General features: G+C 42.6%; 1 protein-coding gene across 1 annotated transcript in view; it reads right to left on the bottom strand.

The window, feature by feature from the left end:
- LOC109935226 (procollagen galactosyltransferase 2-like) overlaps positions 1 to 17705 on the bottom strand; it is a 131673-nt gene that overhangs the window by 28776 nt on the left and 85192 nt on the right. Inside the window, exons 2-4 of the mRNA XM_048602031.1 lie at positions 7447 to 7557; positions 2526 to 2643; positions 412 to 546 (exon numbers count right to left, since the gene is read on the bottom strand). Of these exons, the coding sequence (XP_048457988.1) occupies positions 412 to 546; positions 2526 to 2643; positions 7447 to 7557 (364 nt within the window). The remainder of the gene's footprint in view (positions 1 to 411; positions 547 to 2525; positions 2644 to 7446; positions 7558 to 17705) is intronic.

The following is a 17705-nucleotide window of genomic DNA, read 5'->3' as shown; positions in this document are numbered from 1 at the left end:
CAAACAGCTGCATTATGGGGTGGGTAATGTTTAATCAAGGTCAACTTAGTTTCTTAAAAGGTTCTCTATTAGCCCTGAATTATTTGTATACGTTATGCAGACAGGCTGCCCAAATTTGGAGCCTGCTCACCCTTCCGTATAATGGGAGTCTGTGGGAGGGGTTTGGGCTAGCCACTTCACATGTATTATGTGCCCACCCCCAGGAAACATGCCTAGTGCAGACATAATATCTAGCCCATCGTCACAGTGAATCTAGTGAAGCAGAACTTATTCATTCTTTAAAGGGCCAGCAGGAGGGGTGAGAAACTATCTATTTACATTGTGTTTTATAGATCTTTGTTCGCAAGCTGTTAAATCAACATTTCCAATTGCTACAAATATAATAGGATTTCTTGTTTTCAAACAACTCACCTGGGGTGTCATCCCACACCAAAAGTTTGAGTACAATGTGTTAGAATCCAGCATGGGGCCAACCACGGTCAAGTTTTCAGCTATCATCAGATTCAGTGTCTGCTCATTTGTTAGCAAGTTGTCTGTATCTACAAACTGGAAGAAAAACAAGATGAGGAGCAACATCCAGCCTCTTACAATTCAAGTTAAGACTGTCACACAGCACCAAAGAATGTTAGTTTACCTTACATAATCATGACTAGTTATCTCTAACCCAGCGATATGGAACTCCTATAGTCTCGGTTGACCGTTGCACACAGCAGGATTTGGATAAGAAAAGTTGTTCAATTTAGCTTTCTACTGATCACAGATCTTCAGATAATCTCCTGAATACACATTCCCCGACCTTTTTACAGGTTAAGCATTGCACCTCGTTTTATTTTTAAGTAATCATTCCAACCTGCCAGGCTGTCTTCTTTTTAAATATTGACCGTAGAACTTCTTGTACTATGCAAAGAAGTGAATTTGTTAAAGGTAGTGAGAGGATCAAGGACCTCTGATGATGGAGAGGTTACGTCTTTAACATGGTACAGAAGTATACATATCACACAACATACTTGCTGCCTAAGTTTACTAAACTCAGTATCATCGCAGGACCTTCTCATTCCCAGCTTCCATTCCCCATTCTCCAAACTCCCACACTCCCTTTAGAGATCATTTGCATGGTACACCAGCAGTACAGAAATGGGAAAGTGGCCAGATTCTTTGGTAATTGGTTAAATGATCCATGGTTCACACAGAGGGTTATGCATGTATAGAATGACCTGCCAAAGGAAGTGGTGGTTGCGGGTACAATTACAACATTTAAAAGGCATCTGGATGTGTACATGAATAGGCAGGGTTTAGAGGGATATGGGCCAAATGTTGGCAAATAGGGCTAGGTCAGATTAGGACCATGCTGAATGACTCTATGACTGTCAGTCAAACAGCCTTTCTCACCTCATTCTGTCCACCCCTAGCTTCAATAACTTTTACAGCCAGCAACCATAGGCATTCAAAGAAAAGGCAGAGAAAAAACACAATATTTTTTAAAGCCCAGAAGTTTTCTTTGTCTGGGTTGCTGAGGGGATTACTCTTGAATTCTTGAAGATTCCTGAGAAGGTTAGCAATTGTAATGATCCAGGAAAATGTAGATTCCAGCTAATGAGATAGGGAGGGAAGGAAACAGGGAGTGTTGCAATTGGCTGAAATGTTTCTGCAGTTGGTAGAACAGAGAAAAAGTCAGCGAATGGTCCATGGTAGCTGAAGCAGCATGCTGAATAATTTGAACATCTTGGGGCTCCCTATTCCCTGTGCAGGGGTCCATACCTATCCTGGCCCTTGTGCAATGCTGATTGACAGAGTGTAAATCACTGGAGAAGATGTGGCCACTCAGGGGGAGGAGGGGAGAGCAAGCTGCTAGCCTCAGGCATGTTCCTGTCAATGAGAGTGACTGGCCCAGATAGTTTGAATAATGAAGGTGAATGTTAAAGTGGCAGGCGTCCTGCTATGATGGCCTCCAAACTCCCATCAGCACTGATATGTGACACGCTGCGTTTAGTTCCAAAAACCACACTCGACTTTCCCAGCTTTTCACCATATCATTCCTGCATATGGCTCCTAAAGGCAAACTTATTGAGAAAAGCTACTGGAATAATAGAACTTCAGACAGGCTAAACAAAATTGCTTTGAATTCACAGGATGAAAATAAGCCATTCAGCCTAACAGGTATGTACTAATCTTTATGTCCTTCCTCGTCAGCAAATATTGGCTTGACAGATAGCAATGTCTGCCTGTGGTTACTGCAGGAAATTACATATTGCAGTATATAATTTGATCCCAGTACTTTTCATCTTGATCTTTCCAAATTGCTGTCTGCCATTGTACTAATCTCACCCAATGTGCCCAATTAAGTTGAAATCTATCAATGCAGATGAAAATCGAGAAACCATGGAATGCTTTTTCATATTTTCCAGTAGAAATGGAGGTGGTAAGCAATTGAACTGGAAGGCATTTTTAGCCATACCCTAATTAAATAACTTGCTAACTGTACTGTTTATTTTTCAAAAGAGAGTGTAACCTGAAGCTTCACTCACCAAAATGTAGTCAGCCCACTTCTCCCTCGCAGTTTTCAGTGCCGTTTGCCTGAGTTTCATCATATGTGCGAACCTGGAATTACTCCAGTGTTTTGGCCCTATTTCATCAGAATAGTACCTGGGAAACCAACCAAATGCTATCGGATCAGTGGGAGCATCAGAAGCCATCTTGATAGGATACAGTGATAGACTACGAACTAATTTTTCACCACAGGAAGATGAAATTCAACTTTGGCAGAGCTGCCTTAAAGATATCAGAAATGTCAGCCATTTGCATAATGGAGGACGGATTCGCCGCTGCCAATGTTGAATTAACTCCCTTCCTTCACAAATCACAAGGTGGGGTCTTCAACCAAGTCAACCTGCCATTAAAGTAACCTAAGAAGTCTGAAAGAGCATTCAAATAAGAGAAAGGTTTTCTGTGAGGATCAATTCATGCAGCAATTCGTTTGAAGAGGAGAAACAAGGCCTATTGAAATGAATCTGCCTGGGGTTTTCAGGCAAGTGAGTAACTTAGCTGTCTTGTGGTGTAGCGGCAGTATCCCTACATCTGAGCTAGAAGACCGAAGGTCCCACTTCTCCAGAGATGTGTTATTTCATGCCCGAAAGGCAGATTAAAAACAATTTTTTGCTCTCTTTGGGTATCTCAATTGTGCTTACATACTGCAATGTTCAACAAAATGCCAACTGAATCAAGGGGTGATTGCCACTGGGGGCCCTCTAATAGAAGTGAGATTGGTGGAAGCATGTTGTGTTGACATGGGATCCACACAACTTACTGCTCGCACATTCGCTCCAATTGACTAACCTTCTTTACACTGGGTTATGGTCATTCACTAATCTTATTGCTGGGGTCGTCTGTCCTTCCAAAATGATAATTGTAGCTTGTTCCTTTTTTTAATGCATAATGGGAATCTGTTTTCCTTATTACACAAATAGACTTTGCATAAAAAAGAACACATTTCTGTGCAATTTCATTTAACAGTGAGGATTTTTAATGAAGTTTAATGAAGTCAACAGTGGGTAAAAAGAGGGTAACCATGGACTGAAGAAACGTTCAGAATGGTTTGTTCTGAATAGAACATTTACATAGAACAGAAGCTCTGTTCTTTATGTTTTCCTAAACTTGCGGCAAGGTAGTTCAAATGTTTGAAATTAGTTGATTTTTTTTATTTCTTTCCCTCCCACACTGGCTTTGCATTCACACTGTGGTCATTGCCCATTGGTCTGGCTAGAAAGCAGGTAGATATTAACTCAGTGGACTGAAGTATGTGCTAGTCTAGCACCACTTAAAGCTAGCCTGTGCCTTAGAAGGGGGAAGTACATTCTGCTGCAGCAAGTGATTGTGTCCATTGAACAGGAATAAGAATGGGAATAGCAAACAGGACAGAAACATGCTCCAAGGTTCTCTGTCACGGCATTGAAGGTCTCGATGCACAAGTAGGGATAGGAGGAGAGAACTCCTCTGCCTCAGTTTTTTCAGACTGCCAAGAAGAAGTCAATGGAAGCAGATAACTATCTCTATCCATGTTAGCAGTCTGGTATTGAGGGCTTGGATGCAATGCAGGAAGAAGTTTAAGCTAATACAAGTTCTGAGAATATACTCAGTGAATTCGTTCTGAAATGAACCACTAGCCTCACTCATAATTCACCACCACCCATCAGTAACTAACCATGATTTCTACCTTTCATAACTTCACTGCACCTTCACACACTTGACACTTGTGCAAGCTGGCTCTAACAGACTGGGGTGTAGGCACGCTGTTCACCACAGCCTATTGGAAGAGGCAATACTGACAATCATTATAGTCAATAGGATTGAGGTCATGGTGAATGGTGGGGCTGAAACCATAGGAGTTGCTTCTACTGAATCCATCTCTTTGCATCCCACACCCTGCTCTTCCCACAATCTCGTCTGATTTAGGAAATCATTTACAAATGGTGTGAATGTGTAGCACTTGCTTCCCCCTCACCACAACATAATCTTGTACTTTTCCTCTTTCAGGTACTCAGACATTGTCTCCTGGCCAGGCAGTGTCAAGAGAGTGTGGATGCCAAGAGGTGCAAAAGAATTTTAATGTCCTATTTGCAACCAGCAGCTCAGGTTCTGACACAGTGTGTAACTCTAGAGGGTGAACAGAAAGCAGGTTCAGCACTTGGGAGAGATATTGGATTAGGTGGACCAGCAGCCAGGTAGAACCGATAACACAGGCATCAGCTTGTCAGGAGCAAAGTCATACATGTGTCCCTCTTCAGAGAATTCAGTTGAGGAGTTGGATGGGCAGTGTATAGAGAAAGATTGATGGAAACGCACAAAGAAATTCTTGGTGTGTTATCAGGTTGCCCAAAAAAATCTGCTACCAAGGAACACAGAGCACAGCAGAAACAGATGTTTCTATGGAGGCCATACCTCCCAGAGTACAAGTGATGGTCAACTCCACGACAGCTTTTATGGACCTTGGACGATGTGATTGCCTACTGAGAGAGCCCTTCTTCCCCCATCCCCTCCATCTTTAAGAAGCTTCTCCTGCTCTGTGTCACCTCTTCTCATTCTCCCTGTTGTGGTGCAGATGGAGGTGGATGGAGGCTGCAGCACCCATGTCTGGGAGCAAATAACCCTTGTAGAGGGAACGATGGTCTTCGTCACATGTCGCCTTATTCCCTGCAAATTTCACCAACTTTAAATAGCAGCAGTAAACTCAGGGCTCTTCTACAAACTTAGACAGACCCAGTGCTACCTTGAGAATAGTTGATGATCAAAGGCCAGGGATACACAAGTGTGTGGAAATAGCAAGGATTGCAGATGCTGGAGTCAGAGATAACACAGTGTGGAGCTGGAGGAACACAGCAGGTCAGGCAGCATCAGAGGAGCAGGAAAGTTGATGTTTCGGGTCGGGACCCTTCTTCAGAACTCGTGTGTGTATGTGTTTGAGAGAGTGCATCAACCCAAGAGACCAGGTTGAAAATAGCAAATCAATGACACACACTGACTAACTCGATTTGCTAACTTGGCATACATCTGGCACATGCTTCTATTGCCCTCACCAAACAGCACTTGGCATAGACTGTGCCAGAAGTGAGTGTGTGTAACACTCACCTGTTTGTTACCAAGATAGGCATTGTGGTCACAAAATAATGGATGCTATGGAGCGAAATTTAGTGACAAGTGTAAGCCAGCAACACATGGATGAGGAAGATGGTCAAATAAGGAACTTGTATCGAGGCATGCCTAATCTACAAACCAAAATATATCCTCAAGTTTCATTCACTTAAACCTACAACTGAGGCACAAATTGACAAGAGCCTAAAGTAAAGGGATGAGCTTCCAATTTGGTTTAAAAACATGAACAATTTAGAGCGAGGCCAGACTTGGAAAATAAACTCATTTTGTTTTATTCATTCACGGGATTGAGAGCATCGCTAGCTAGGCCAGAATAATTGTCCATTCCTAATTGCCCAGAGGGCATTTAAGAGTCAACCATATTCCTGTGGGTCTGGAGTCACATGTAGACCAGACCAGGTAAGGACTGCGGATTTTCTTCCCTGAACTGCATTAGTGAGCCAGATGGATTTTTCCGACAATCAGCAACGGATTTATGATCATCATATAGACTTTTCGCTCCAGATTACCTTTCTGTTTTTGATGGTTTTTTTTGTTTAAAAATGTTTAAACAGATTGAATTTGTTTTCTCTCCTGGCAGTTGGTTGACAACCTTTCTAACAAATTATTGATGTCTAAATGCAATTCAGGTAAGAGGGGTCTTAATATAAAGGAACTGAGTTCTGAGGAAGGGTCACCGGACCTGAAATGTTAACTCTGTTTTTCCCTTCACAGATGTTGCCAGATCTGCTGAGCTTTTCCAGCAACTTTGTTTTTGTTCCTGATCTACAGCATCCGCAGTTCTTTCGGTTTTTATTTAGGGGAACAGCGTTTGTCAGGATGTTGCACTGGTTGAAGTGATGAGCATCAAAAAAATTTAGCCAAACCAGATTGTACAGTCATAATGCCCATAAGAAAATTCTAGTGGCACTGTTCTTATAGAAACTTAAATCTCCTTCTTAATGTGTCCTTTCCCAAGCCTTGAAGCTCGGAGTCTCACACAAAGGATTCTCCTGCATGCTGGGTCTGACGACAATATAAATTGATTAGAATTTGGCAGTGTTTCAGCTCCTCCTGGTCCACAAATTCTGCAGCAAATTTGAATAAACTTACTTACCTTTGAATTTTTTGCTGACTGTCTCTCTAGGTCTGTTGGGTTTGACCCTGTACTTGCCCTGTGCTGAATAAAGACTGCACCAGTCACTTGCTTTTTATCTTTGGCATTCAAATGCGGACTGTTTAGGTTTTGGGTTACTCGCATCTAAGCAAGTAACTCCTCATGGGTCCCCAATACCATGTCTGAGATTGTTCGCTCAAAGTTGCATGGATGTACAGTCACCCACAAAAGTGAGCCTTGTTTAAGTTACCTTGTCAGCATAGCCACAGAAGCGCAGTTAAAGGGGTTGTGCACTTAAGTAAATTGCATGTGTACTCAAAAAGAAAACTTAAAGGGTTTTCTAACATCTAATACAATAAACTTTAAAGGTACCCTAGCTTAATTTTAAAAAAGGAAATTAGGTGGCATTCCTGAGCTATATTGAAGAGCAAAAGAGGAAGTAAATTGAAGTAAGCCACTTTTGTCCATGTAGAACATTTGTGATGATTTAATTTAGAATATTAAAGAAAGATATTCCCCGATACATTATTGGATGAAGGCAGTTGCTTCTTCAATTGCTCTTCCTTTACATTAAAAGTGAATTTTCTGACATCAATTACACTGACGATTTGCTCACTGAAATTGCTGTGAAAATATTTGGAAGCCATCAAAAATATATCTTTAAAATTTAAATGAGGGGGGTGTTCACAATTGAAAGTACTCACCTGGGACTATCCAGCGGTCTCCACTCCACATAGTGATAGGCCTTCTGAACATTCTTTAACCATTCCCGCAGGATTGCTGTTGTGTTGTCAATGTTATGGTCTGTGGCAACCCTATGGGAAGATGCAGGCAAAATAAATAGTAATTGTACAAAAACAGGAGTTGCTGGAAAAGCTCCGCATCTGCAGTTCTTTCAGTTTTTAAATAGTAATTGTAGTTGAAATCAATTAGTATTTAAAATCAATTGGTTAGAAAATATATTGATCTTATGCTAAAGGCAATAAAAACCTAATTTTTCTGTCAACACTAAACAAAAAGTTCTGTAAATGAGCTTGGTACTGAACTTTCTTTTTTTCTATTCATTTCGTGGGATGTGGGCGCCACTGGCTGGCCAGCATTTCTTGCCCATTCCTAGTTGCCCTTGAGAAGTTGGTGGTGAGCTGCCTTCTGGAACCACTGCATTCCTCCTGCTATGCGTTGACCCACAATGCTATTAGGGAGGGAATTCCAGGATTTTGACCCAGCAACAGTGAAGGAATGGCGATATATGGTGAGTGACTTGGAAAGGAACTTGGAGGTGGTGGTGTTCCCATATATCTGCTGCCCTTGTCCTTCTGGATGGAAGTGGTCGTGGGTTTAAAAAGGTGCTGTCTGAGGATCTTTGGTGAATTTCTGCAGTGTATCTTGTAGGTAGTACACACTGCTGCTACTGAGCATCGATGGTGGAGGGAGTGAATGCTTGTGGGTGTAGTGCCAATCAAGCGGGCTGCTTTGTCCTAGATGGTGTCAAGCTTCTTGGGTGTTGTTGGGGCTGCACTCATCCAGGCAAGTGGGGAGTATTCCATCACACTCCTGACTTGTGCCTTGTAGATGGTGGACAGGCTTTGAGGAGTCAGGAGGTGAGTAACTCACTGCAGTATTTCTAGCTTCTGGCCTGCTTTTGTAGCTACTCTGTTAATGTGGTGAGTCCAGTTGAGTTTCTGGTCAATGGTAACCCCTAGAATGTTGATAGTGGGGGATTCAGTGATGGTAATACCATTGAATGTCAAGAGGCGGTGGTTAGATTGTCTCTTATTGGTGATGGTCATAGCCTGGCATTTGTGTGGCAGAATGTCACTTGCCATTTGTCAGCCCAAGCCTGGATATTGTCCAGATCTTGTTACATGTGAACACGGACTGCTTCAGTATCTGAGAAGTCACGAATGGTGCTGAACATTGTGCAGTCATCGGTGAACATCCCCACCTCTGACCTTATGATGGAGGGAAGGTCATTGATGAAGCAGCTGAAGATGGTTGGGCCTAGGACACTACCCTGAGGAACTCCTGCAGAGATGCCCTGGAGCTGAGATGATTGACCTCCCACAACCACGACCATCTTCCTCTGTGTCAGGTATGACTCCAACCACTGGAGCGTTTGCCCCCGACACTCAATGACTCCAGTTTTGCTAGGGCTCCTTGATGTCACACTTGGTCGAATGGAGCCTTGATATCAAGGGCTGTCACTCTCACCTCACCTCTGGAATTTAGTTCTTTTGTCCATGTTTGAACCAAGGCTGTAATAAGGTCAGGGGCTGAGTGGCCCTGGCGGAACCCAAACTTGGCGTCACTGAGCAGGTTATTGCTGAGTAGGTGCTGCGTGGTAGCACTGTTGATGACACCTTCCATCACTTTACTGACAATTGAGAGTAGACGGATGGGGCGGTAATTGGCCGGGTTGGATTTGTCCTGCTTTTTATGTACAGGACATACTTGGATAATTTTCCACATGTCGGGTAGATACCAGTGTTGTAACTGTACTGGAACAGCTTGGCTAAGGGAATGGCAAGTTCTGGAGTACAAGTCTTCAGTACTATTGCCGGAATGTTGTCAGGGCCCGTAGCCTTTGCAGAATCCAGTGTCTCCAACCATTTGTTGATATCACGTGGCATCGAATTGGCTGAAGACTGGTGTCTGTAATGCTGGGGAACGCTGGAGGAGGCCGAGATGGATCATCCACTCGGCACTTCTGGCTGAAGATAGCTGCGAATGCTTCAGCCTTGTCTTTTGCACTGATGTGCTGGGCTCTTCCATCATTGAGGATGGGGATATTTGTGGAGCTTCCTCCTCCAGTGAGTTGTTTAATTGTCCACCACCATTCACGACTGGATGTGGCAGGACTGCAGAGCTTAGATTTGATCCGTTGGTTGTGGGATCGCTTAGCTCTGTCTATCACTTGCTGCTTTCACTGTTTGGTGTGCAAGTAGTCCTGTTTGGTGGCTTCACCAGGTTGATACCTCATCTTCAGGTATGCCTGGTGCTGCTCCTGGCATGCCCTCCTGCACTCTCCATTGAATCAGGGTTGATCCCCTGGCTTGATGGTAATGGTTGAGTGGGGGCCATGCTGGGCCATGAGTTTACAGAGTAGAATCCTGCTGCTGTTGATGCCCAGTCTTGAGTTTCTAGATCTGTGTGAAGTCTGTCCCAGCACGGTGAATAGTGCCACACAACATAATGGAGGTTGTTCTCAATTTGAAGGTGGGACTTGGTCTCCACAAGGACTGTGCGATGGTCACTCTTACCGATACTATCATGGACAGATGCAACTGCAGCAGGCAGATTGGTAAGGATGAGGTCAAGTATGTTTTTCCCTCTTGTTGGTTCCCTCACCACCTGCTGCAGACCCAGTCTAGCAGCTCTGTCCTTTCGGATCCGACCAGCTCGATCAGTAGTACTGCTGCCAAGCTACTCTTGGTGGTGGACATTGAAATCACCTACCCAGAGTACATTTTGTGCCCTTGCCATCCTTAGTGCTTCCTCCAAGTGTTGTTCAACATTGAGGAATACTGATTCATCAGCTGAGGGAGGACGGTATGTGGTAATCAGCAGGAGGTATTGTTGCCCACGTTTAACTTGAAGCCACGAGACTTCATTGGGTCCGGAGTCAATGTTGAGGACTCCTACAGCAACTCCCACCCGACTGTATACCACTGTGCCACCCCCTCTGCTGGGTCTGTCCTGCCGGTGAGACAGGACATATCCAGGGATGGTGATGGTGGTGTCTGGGCCATTGTTTGTAAGGTATGATTCTGTGAGTATAACTATGTCAGGCTGTTGCTTGAATACTCTGTGAGATAGCTCTCCCAATTTTGGCACTAACCCCCAGATGTTAGTGAGGAGGACTTTGCATGGTCGACAGGGCTGTTTCTGCTGTTGTCTTTTCCGGTGCCTAGGCTGATGCCGGGTGAGTCTTTGAGTCTTTGTAGCGATTGGTACAACGGAGTGGCTTGCTAGGCCATTTCAGAGGGCAGTTGAGAGTCAACCACATTGCTGTGGGTCTGGAATCACATGTCGGCCAGACCAGGTGAGGGTGGCAGATTTCCTCCCCTAAAGGACATTAGTGAACCAGATGGGTTTTTCTGACAATTGGCAATGATTTCATGGTGATCAGGAGATTATTAATTCCAGACTTTTTTTTGAATTCCAATTCCACCATCTGCCATGGTGAGATTCAAACCCGGGTCCCCAGAACATCAGCTGGGTTTCTGGATTAATAGTCTAGCGATACTACCACTAGGCCATTGCCAACGCCATTCCCTATGTTTATCGAAGAGTGTAATTTAAAATTTTTAAATTTGAAGGGGTATTATCATCATTCCCATTTTAAAAGCAGTTAATTTTCACAAGTTTCTCACATAGAAACACAGAAAATAGGAGCAGCAATAAGCTATTTTACCCCTCAAGACTGCTCTGCCATTCAATATGACCATAGCTGATCAACCAACTCATGTACCCTGTTCCATTTTCTCCACCTACCCATTGATTCCCTTAGCTCCAAGGACTATATCTAACTCCTTCTTGAAAACATTCAATGTTTCAGCCTCAACCGCTTTCTGTGGTAGTGAATTCCACTCTGGGTGAAGAAATTTCTCCTTATCTCAATCCTAAATGGCCTACCCTGTACTCTTACACTATTATCCATGGTTCTGGATTCTCTGATCATCAGGAACATCCTTTCTTCGTTTACCCTGTCTAGTCCTGTTAGAATTTTGTAGGTTTCTATGAGAATTCATATCTCACCCAGTATTGCATCCAACTGAATGCTGTGGAATTGATATACTGATGCTAAAGGAATTCATTCAGATAGGACAGAAATATTGACATGGCCTGAAATTACTCCCACACGGGTCAAAACAAATAAAGACATTCCCAAATTTAGTTTGGGACAATGCGAAGCAATGGGATTATATGGATTGTTCTTTCAAAGAAACATATGACCGGTGATGGGTCTCCTGTGCCATATCCAAATTTTATTTTCATTCTCAGGACATGAACATTGCTGGCAAGGGTGGCATTTCTTACCTATCATTAATTTCTCTGGCTTGTGGCTTTGGTGGTTAAGATTAGTGTGGTTAGGAGTCACACACAGGCCAGAATGGGTTAGGGGGAGTAGACTGTTTTCCTAGAAACACATGAAAGGATTGGTTGGGATCTTATGACAATCTGGCAGCTCGGTAGTTACTTTTACTGATGCCAGCTTTCTATTCAGGTCACTGACTTCCAACAGGGTGTCAGTACAGGAACTGGAATGGGCACCAGCAAATAGCAGACCAGGGAAAGAAAAGCAGCCTACGTTTCCAATTCTGATCACTGTTTGGTAAACCCTGCCTCAAACTGCATCAATGAATCATCGTTCAGATCAGGATCAGGCTCTGCAGTGATGCCTTAGGGGTCGAGATGACCGCTATTGCACACAGCTTTGGTTCTCAAGTGAGAGTGGGAAAGCAAAGCACAGGCAAGCACATTGGGAAATGTACCAGTGGAGCATGTTTAGGGGATTCTCCTGATTTCAGGGTTTCATCCTCATTGGAGAAGCAAGCAGTGGGATGCTGACTAATCATCCGAGTACTGCGCCAGACTGATGCCTGAAGACGGGACTGGGGCTGCCACTTACCATCGGGAATGGCAGTCCTGGCAGGGAAAGTTACAATTACAAAGTGGGATGGTTAAAGGATGGTAAGGGCCACAATATTTCCATTGACTCCACAGGAGCACTTCGGCTCCTCCAAGATTCACATAAATAGTTCGAAGTTTTTGTTTATGGGACAACTCTTTTCCATCACAGAAACACAGAAGTATGTGGCAGAAGGAGACCATTTGGCCCATCATACCTGCATCAACTCATTAAATGAGCAGCATTTCCTGGTCCCAACCTCTTGCTCTTTCCCCTGTATCCTTGCCCATTACTTTTATCCTTATTTTCATCAAATGTCTCAATTGAATTGACCCCCACCACACTTTCAGTCCCTGCTAGGTATTCACTGAGTGAAATCTTTTTATGAGCTATGGTACGATTATAGTATTGATTGGCACTGCGTCAACTCTGATCTGTTCTTGCTGAAATTTTGATCATAGCACCTGATTTTCAAATGAAAGGAGGCCTTTCACATGAAGAAGGGCTGTGGTTACTCAGACATAAACCCCTTCCAAAATGCAACCAGTTGGTTTGCTAGTGTCAATGGGACTAAGGAAGCTAGTGTCAGACATGGTGGGACCTGGCACTCAGGGTTAACCTAAGCAACTTTAGCTACCTGGGGTGAAAGAATTCAGAGACATTTATGAACAGCAGTGGTACAGTTCTCTAGCCTATGCTGTCATTAAAGCATCATCCAGAAAGACATTGCTAAAATAAGTAAACGTCCCCATTTGGTAAATGTGAGTGTATTACTTGTGAATTTCATATTTTATTAAGCCTGCTAATGTTTTAGTCTCTTCAATACCTGCTCAGCACTGCAAGAGTAAATGGGCACAAAATTAAATGATGACACTAATTGGGAAAATATTCAGCATATTTTTATGCTGAATAATCTCTTTACCCCATTTTATTTTAGTTCTACTAGAGAATTCAAATCTAAATTTTAATTCCTAGATTATACTTCCTGGTTTGGTGTCTCAAAATTCTTTAATTTGTTTGATTGACGAGCCTCCCTTTCACTTGGCCCTATAAAGGATGCACTGATGGCTCTGATGACACTAAATCTGTTCAAAAATAACCTGTGGACAATCATCAACAGAGAGCTTGGTGAATGTTGTTCCTTCAACATTGACTGCAAAATCCAGGCCAGTAGTTATTGTGTTTGGTTGTGAGCTTAGTAAACTTGAAACATTAACTTGGCTGATACTGGAGATTTCTGAATATTTGAATTGCACAAACAAAAACTGCAAATGGCAGAGATAAAGGCAGTAATTGGTAGAAATGCCAAAATAAAATCTCTAATTCTTTTCTTCCCATTTCTTCTCAGGACTGTGCTGGTTCTCACCGAGACACACTCATCTATTGTTATACTAGTTAATTTAACAAAAGCCAGAGATCGAAACTTCATCCTCCACGTTCTAGTTCAGTACCATATGTGACATATCAGTGTACTTACTCATTCAATTGGACAAACAGTTTGATGTACATGTTTAGAAGATCAAATAGTTAAAAACTGTTGCAAACACCAACCTGACCCCGAGGACCAAATTTGCAACCATAGATTTTTAATTCACTGTGCAAGGAGATTTGGGGTCCCATTTTGATTTTATAGGAGTGGGATGTCAGATCCAGGAATTCCAGACATTTTCTCTGAATATACCCTTCCTGTAAAATTACACATCTTTGTCCCTTCAGCTCGCTGAGCTTTAAAGAGAATAATATAAGCAGATAATAGACCTAGACATGATATCCAATTGCATACATGCCTAAAACTGCAATAGTTCTCTGTTACAGGCAAGTTTAGAATATTGCAAGTGCATGTTCTGCAGTGATTTCTCAGAGTAGCCATTAATTGAACATATAGTGGAGAATTCCTGACTCACAGGGCAGAATTTCCTGATGTAAGCAAACTGACCACTTAACACTATTATCCCGTGACAGCTCATTGTGAATCCGTGCTAAAGCCTTTGCTGTCAGAGCCTGGTGATCCAGAATGAAAACTAATAGCACTGATATTGTCTGGAGCTAGATGAGCCAGCAACACTGAAAATAGTTACAGATTAAACCACAAAAGTGAAGCTCAACTTGCTCGCCCATCTCAACACACAACAAAGACTAAATAATACTGAGTGCTGTCTATATTTTCACACCACAGTTTCAGTGCGATTGAAGCCACACTAATTATGGTTTCAAGCATTTTTCAACTTCATTCATGGGATGAGCACATCACCGGTTAGGCCAGCATTTATTGCCCATTCCAGAGGGCAGTCAAGAGTCAATCACATTGCAGTCGCTCTGGAGTCACGTGTAGTCCAGACGAGCTAAGAATAGCAGTTTCTTTTTCTAAAAGAAATTAGTGAACCAGATGCGTTTTGCCAACAATTGACAATGGATTCATGGTCATCATTAGATCCTTAATTCCAGATTTTTATTGAATTCAAATTCCACCATCTGCCATGACATGATTCGAATGAATCCCCAGAACATTCCCTGGGTCTCTGGCTTAACAGTCCAGCAAAAATGCCACTAGGCCATTGCCTTCCGTTAAATACTGAAGTTACAAAAAGAGATGCAAGACTGTAAGAGGGTGTTGGGTCCAATGTGCCATTACATTGAGGTAACCGTGCAGCATTTAATTGTGGGTATTTGGCAATTATAGAGCACCATTTGCATAGAATTAGGTCTACAATATATTGACAATATTGCATCCAACTTCTGACTTCATATTCTCTTACTAAGTGATAGACAACATATGGACTCCTGGTCCTGCGCAGCTTGGAGCTTGCTGTTTAGGTGAATGCAGGAATGCCTTTCCTCTGCAGTCCAACTCAACGGAACTGAGTTCCATTCTTAATTCTCCAACTGTAATCACTAAATTTCCTTAACAGCCTCTTTCTGTCTCCTCAATGTTAACGTGGGTGTCTTCTGTTAATCACCTGGTAGTTGCCTCTGAGCTGCTTCCATCTCAGTCCTACTCCCTGCCACCTTGGAGCAAATGCTGTGTGCGATGGGAACCTTTATATTGAGGTGGGACTCTTCAGGGAATTTTCTGACTTTAGCTACCTGTCTTGCGAGTTTGGGCCACTGTCTCCAGCTGAAAGAGGCTGCTCACATGGTTGCTGCCCTATTCAAACCCACTCTGAGCACCTGAAAGCTGTCCACTGTAAAAACCAAGCCTCCGATGTTGACTGCCTTCATCACTGTCTCAGCCCATCTGCCATTCGTCAACTTAGATTTCCAAATATCTTTCGACAGAGGACCATACAAGAATGAAGTCACTGGTTTTAATGGTAATGTATTGAATTAGACTGAATTATACTGGAAAGGACTAAGCAGAAGGTAACCACAGGTGGATTTAGATCTGTTGGAAACTAGTAATCGTGGTATTGTGCAGATACCAGTGTTGACAGATTTTGTTTTTTTTTAATCAAAGATTTAAATATAGGCATTGTAAACAGTTTACAAATGACAATAATATCCATGTGAGTGTTAGGATTATCAACTGCCTCCAGTGAGTCTCAGTATATACTGAAATCAGAGCCTCAGGATGAGAAAATGATGTTTTATTTGGAGAAACACATATGGGCTGGCTAAATGTTTATACATTCTTCAGGGAAAAACACTAATGAATGTGGAAAAAGTTAACAGTCTGGACAATGAAAGGCGAGCTAGAGTTACTCCAGTGTTGGCCATTCAGAGAAGTATTGATTATAATACAATACTTTAGTTTGACATTGGGCAGGCCTCATTTGGAATACTGTACCTGGTTTTGTTCCCCTCACATGGTGAGAAATATTGAGCCTTTGCATTCAGTACAAAGGAGGGCCACTAAACTAATTCATCATACAAACTGTCTGTTCAAGATTAAACTTAGAGAGTTGGAACTCTAACCAGGTATGACCTAATAAAGGTACAAAAGATAATGCAGAGAATAGATGAGATGCTAACTAACAATTTGTTCCAAGCAAATAGATTAGGGAGGATAACCAGTGATAATAATGTTGTGTCAGGGTAAGTCTAGGTTCAATGAAAGGAGGTGGTACTTTTTTCAGAGAATTGCGGACCTCTGGAATTGGCTGCCACCTCTCAAGTTGGATACCAATTCAGAATTCCGTTTAAGTGAGAGCTAGACCTGTTTCTTGTAGGGGCAAACATCACACCTTACAAAGGTACATTTATTTTTATTCGATCATGGGATGTTGGCATCATTGGCGAGGCCTTCATTTATTGCCCATCCCTAATTGTCCTTGAGAAGGTGGTGGTGAGCTGCCTTCTTGAACTGCTGCAGACCATGTGGTCTAGGTACACCCACAGTGCTGTTAGGGAGGGAATTCCAGGAATTTGACCCAATGACAGAGAAGTAGCAGTGATATACCCCCCAAAGTCCCAACGTTGTGTGACTCAGAGGGGAACTTGCCAGTGGTGGTGTTCCTGTGTATCCGCCAGCCTTTTCCTTTTAGATGGTAGAAATTTCAGGTTTGGATAGTGTTTCAAAAGGAGAATTGGAAAGTTACCACTATGCATCTTGTAGTGGGTAGGCACTGCTGCCACTGAGTGCAGGGTGTGAGGGAAGTGAATGTGAAAAGTGGTGGATGCTATCAACATCAAGAAATATGTATTTTCTTATTCAGCTCAAGGACAGCTGGTCAAAAGAACAGATTTATAGGATATAGCAGGTAACAAGTTTCCAGCTAACAGACTAGATATGACAAATCTCCATGGAGCTTAACTTTTACAACGGTTTGGATCCAGAAGTGCTCTTCTGCCTAGGGTACTAATGAGTTTTAACTAATTGAGAGATGTATTGCAGCAATGCAGTACTCTAGATCATGACGTAATAAATCAACCGTTGAAGCTTGAAAAGTTGCTTCCAAAAACAGAGGTTGACTTAAAAGCAGAATATAAAGTGTGAACCCTCCTTTGCTGGTGCAGGTGGTGGCCATTTTCAAATGTGAAAGATGTTTCTGCTTGTTGGTCACCATGCACAGGCTACTCTGTATGGGCTTGTCTTAAACTCATTCACTTTCTTAACAACATGGTTTGTATCTTGAATCCTTGCTCTGCATAATAAGGTGAGTATATTCTTGATAGATATTTCTGAGCTGAAAGTCGAGGCCAATCCCTCTTGTGAGTATAGCCCTAATCACACATTTATTCCCTGGGAAGTCAATTTATATGCTGATTATAGGCTTAAACATGTACTCTCACCCCCAAAAATCAGTGGACTTCGAATATGACAGGTCTACTTGTACACTGTGATTTGTGTGAGTTGTTGTTTCAACGTGGTTAATGTTTCAATGGTCAATAAGT

The sequence above is a fragment of the Rhincodon typus genome, chromosome 10, assembly GCF_021869965.1.
Source record: "Rhincodon typus isolate 14 chromosome 10, sRhiTyp1.1, whole genome shotgun sequence".
Taxonomy (NCBI): Eukaryota; Metazoa; Chordata; class Chondrichthyes; order Orectolobiformes; family Rhincodontidae; genus Rhincodon; species Rhincodon typus.
Note: the sequence above shows the minus strand (reverse complement) of the source record. Positions and strands in the feature narration are given on the sequence as shown.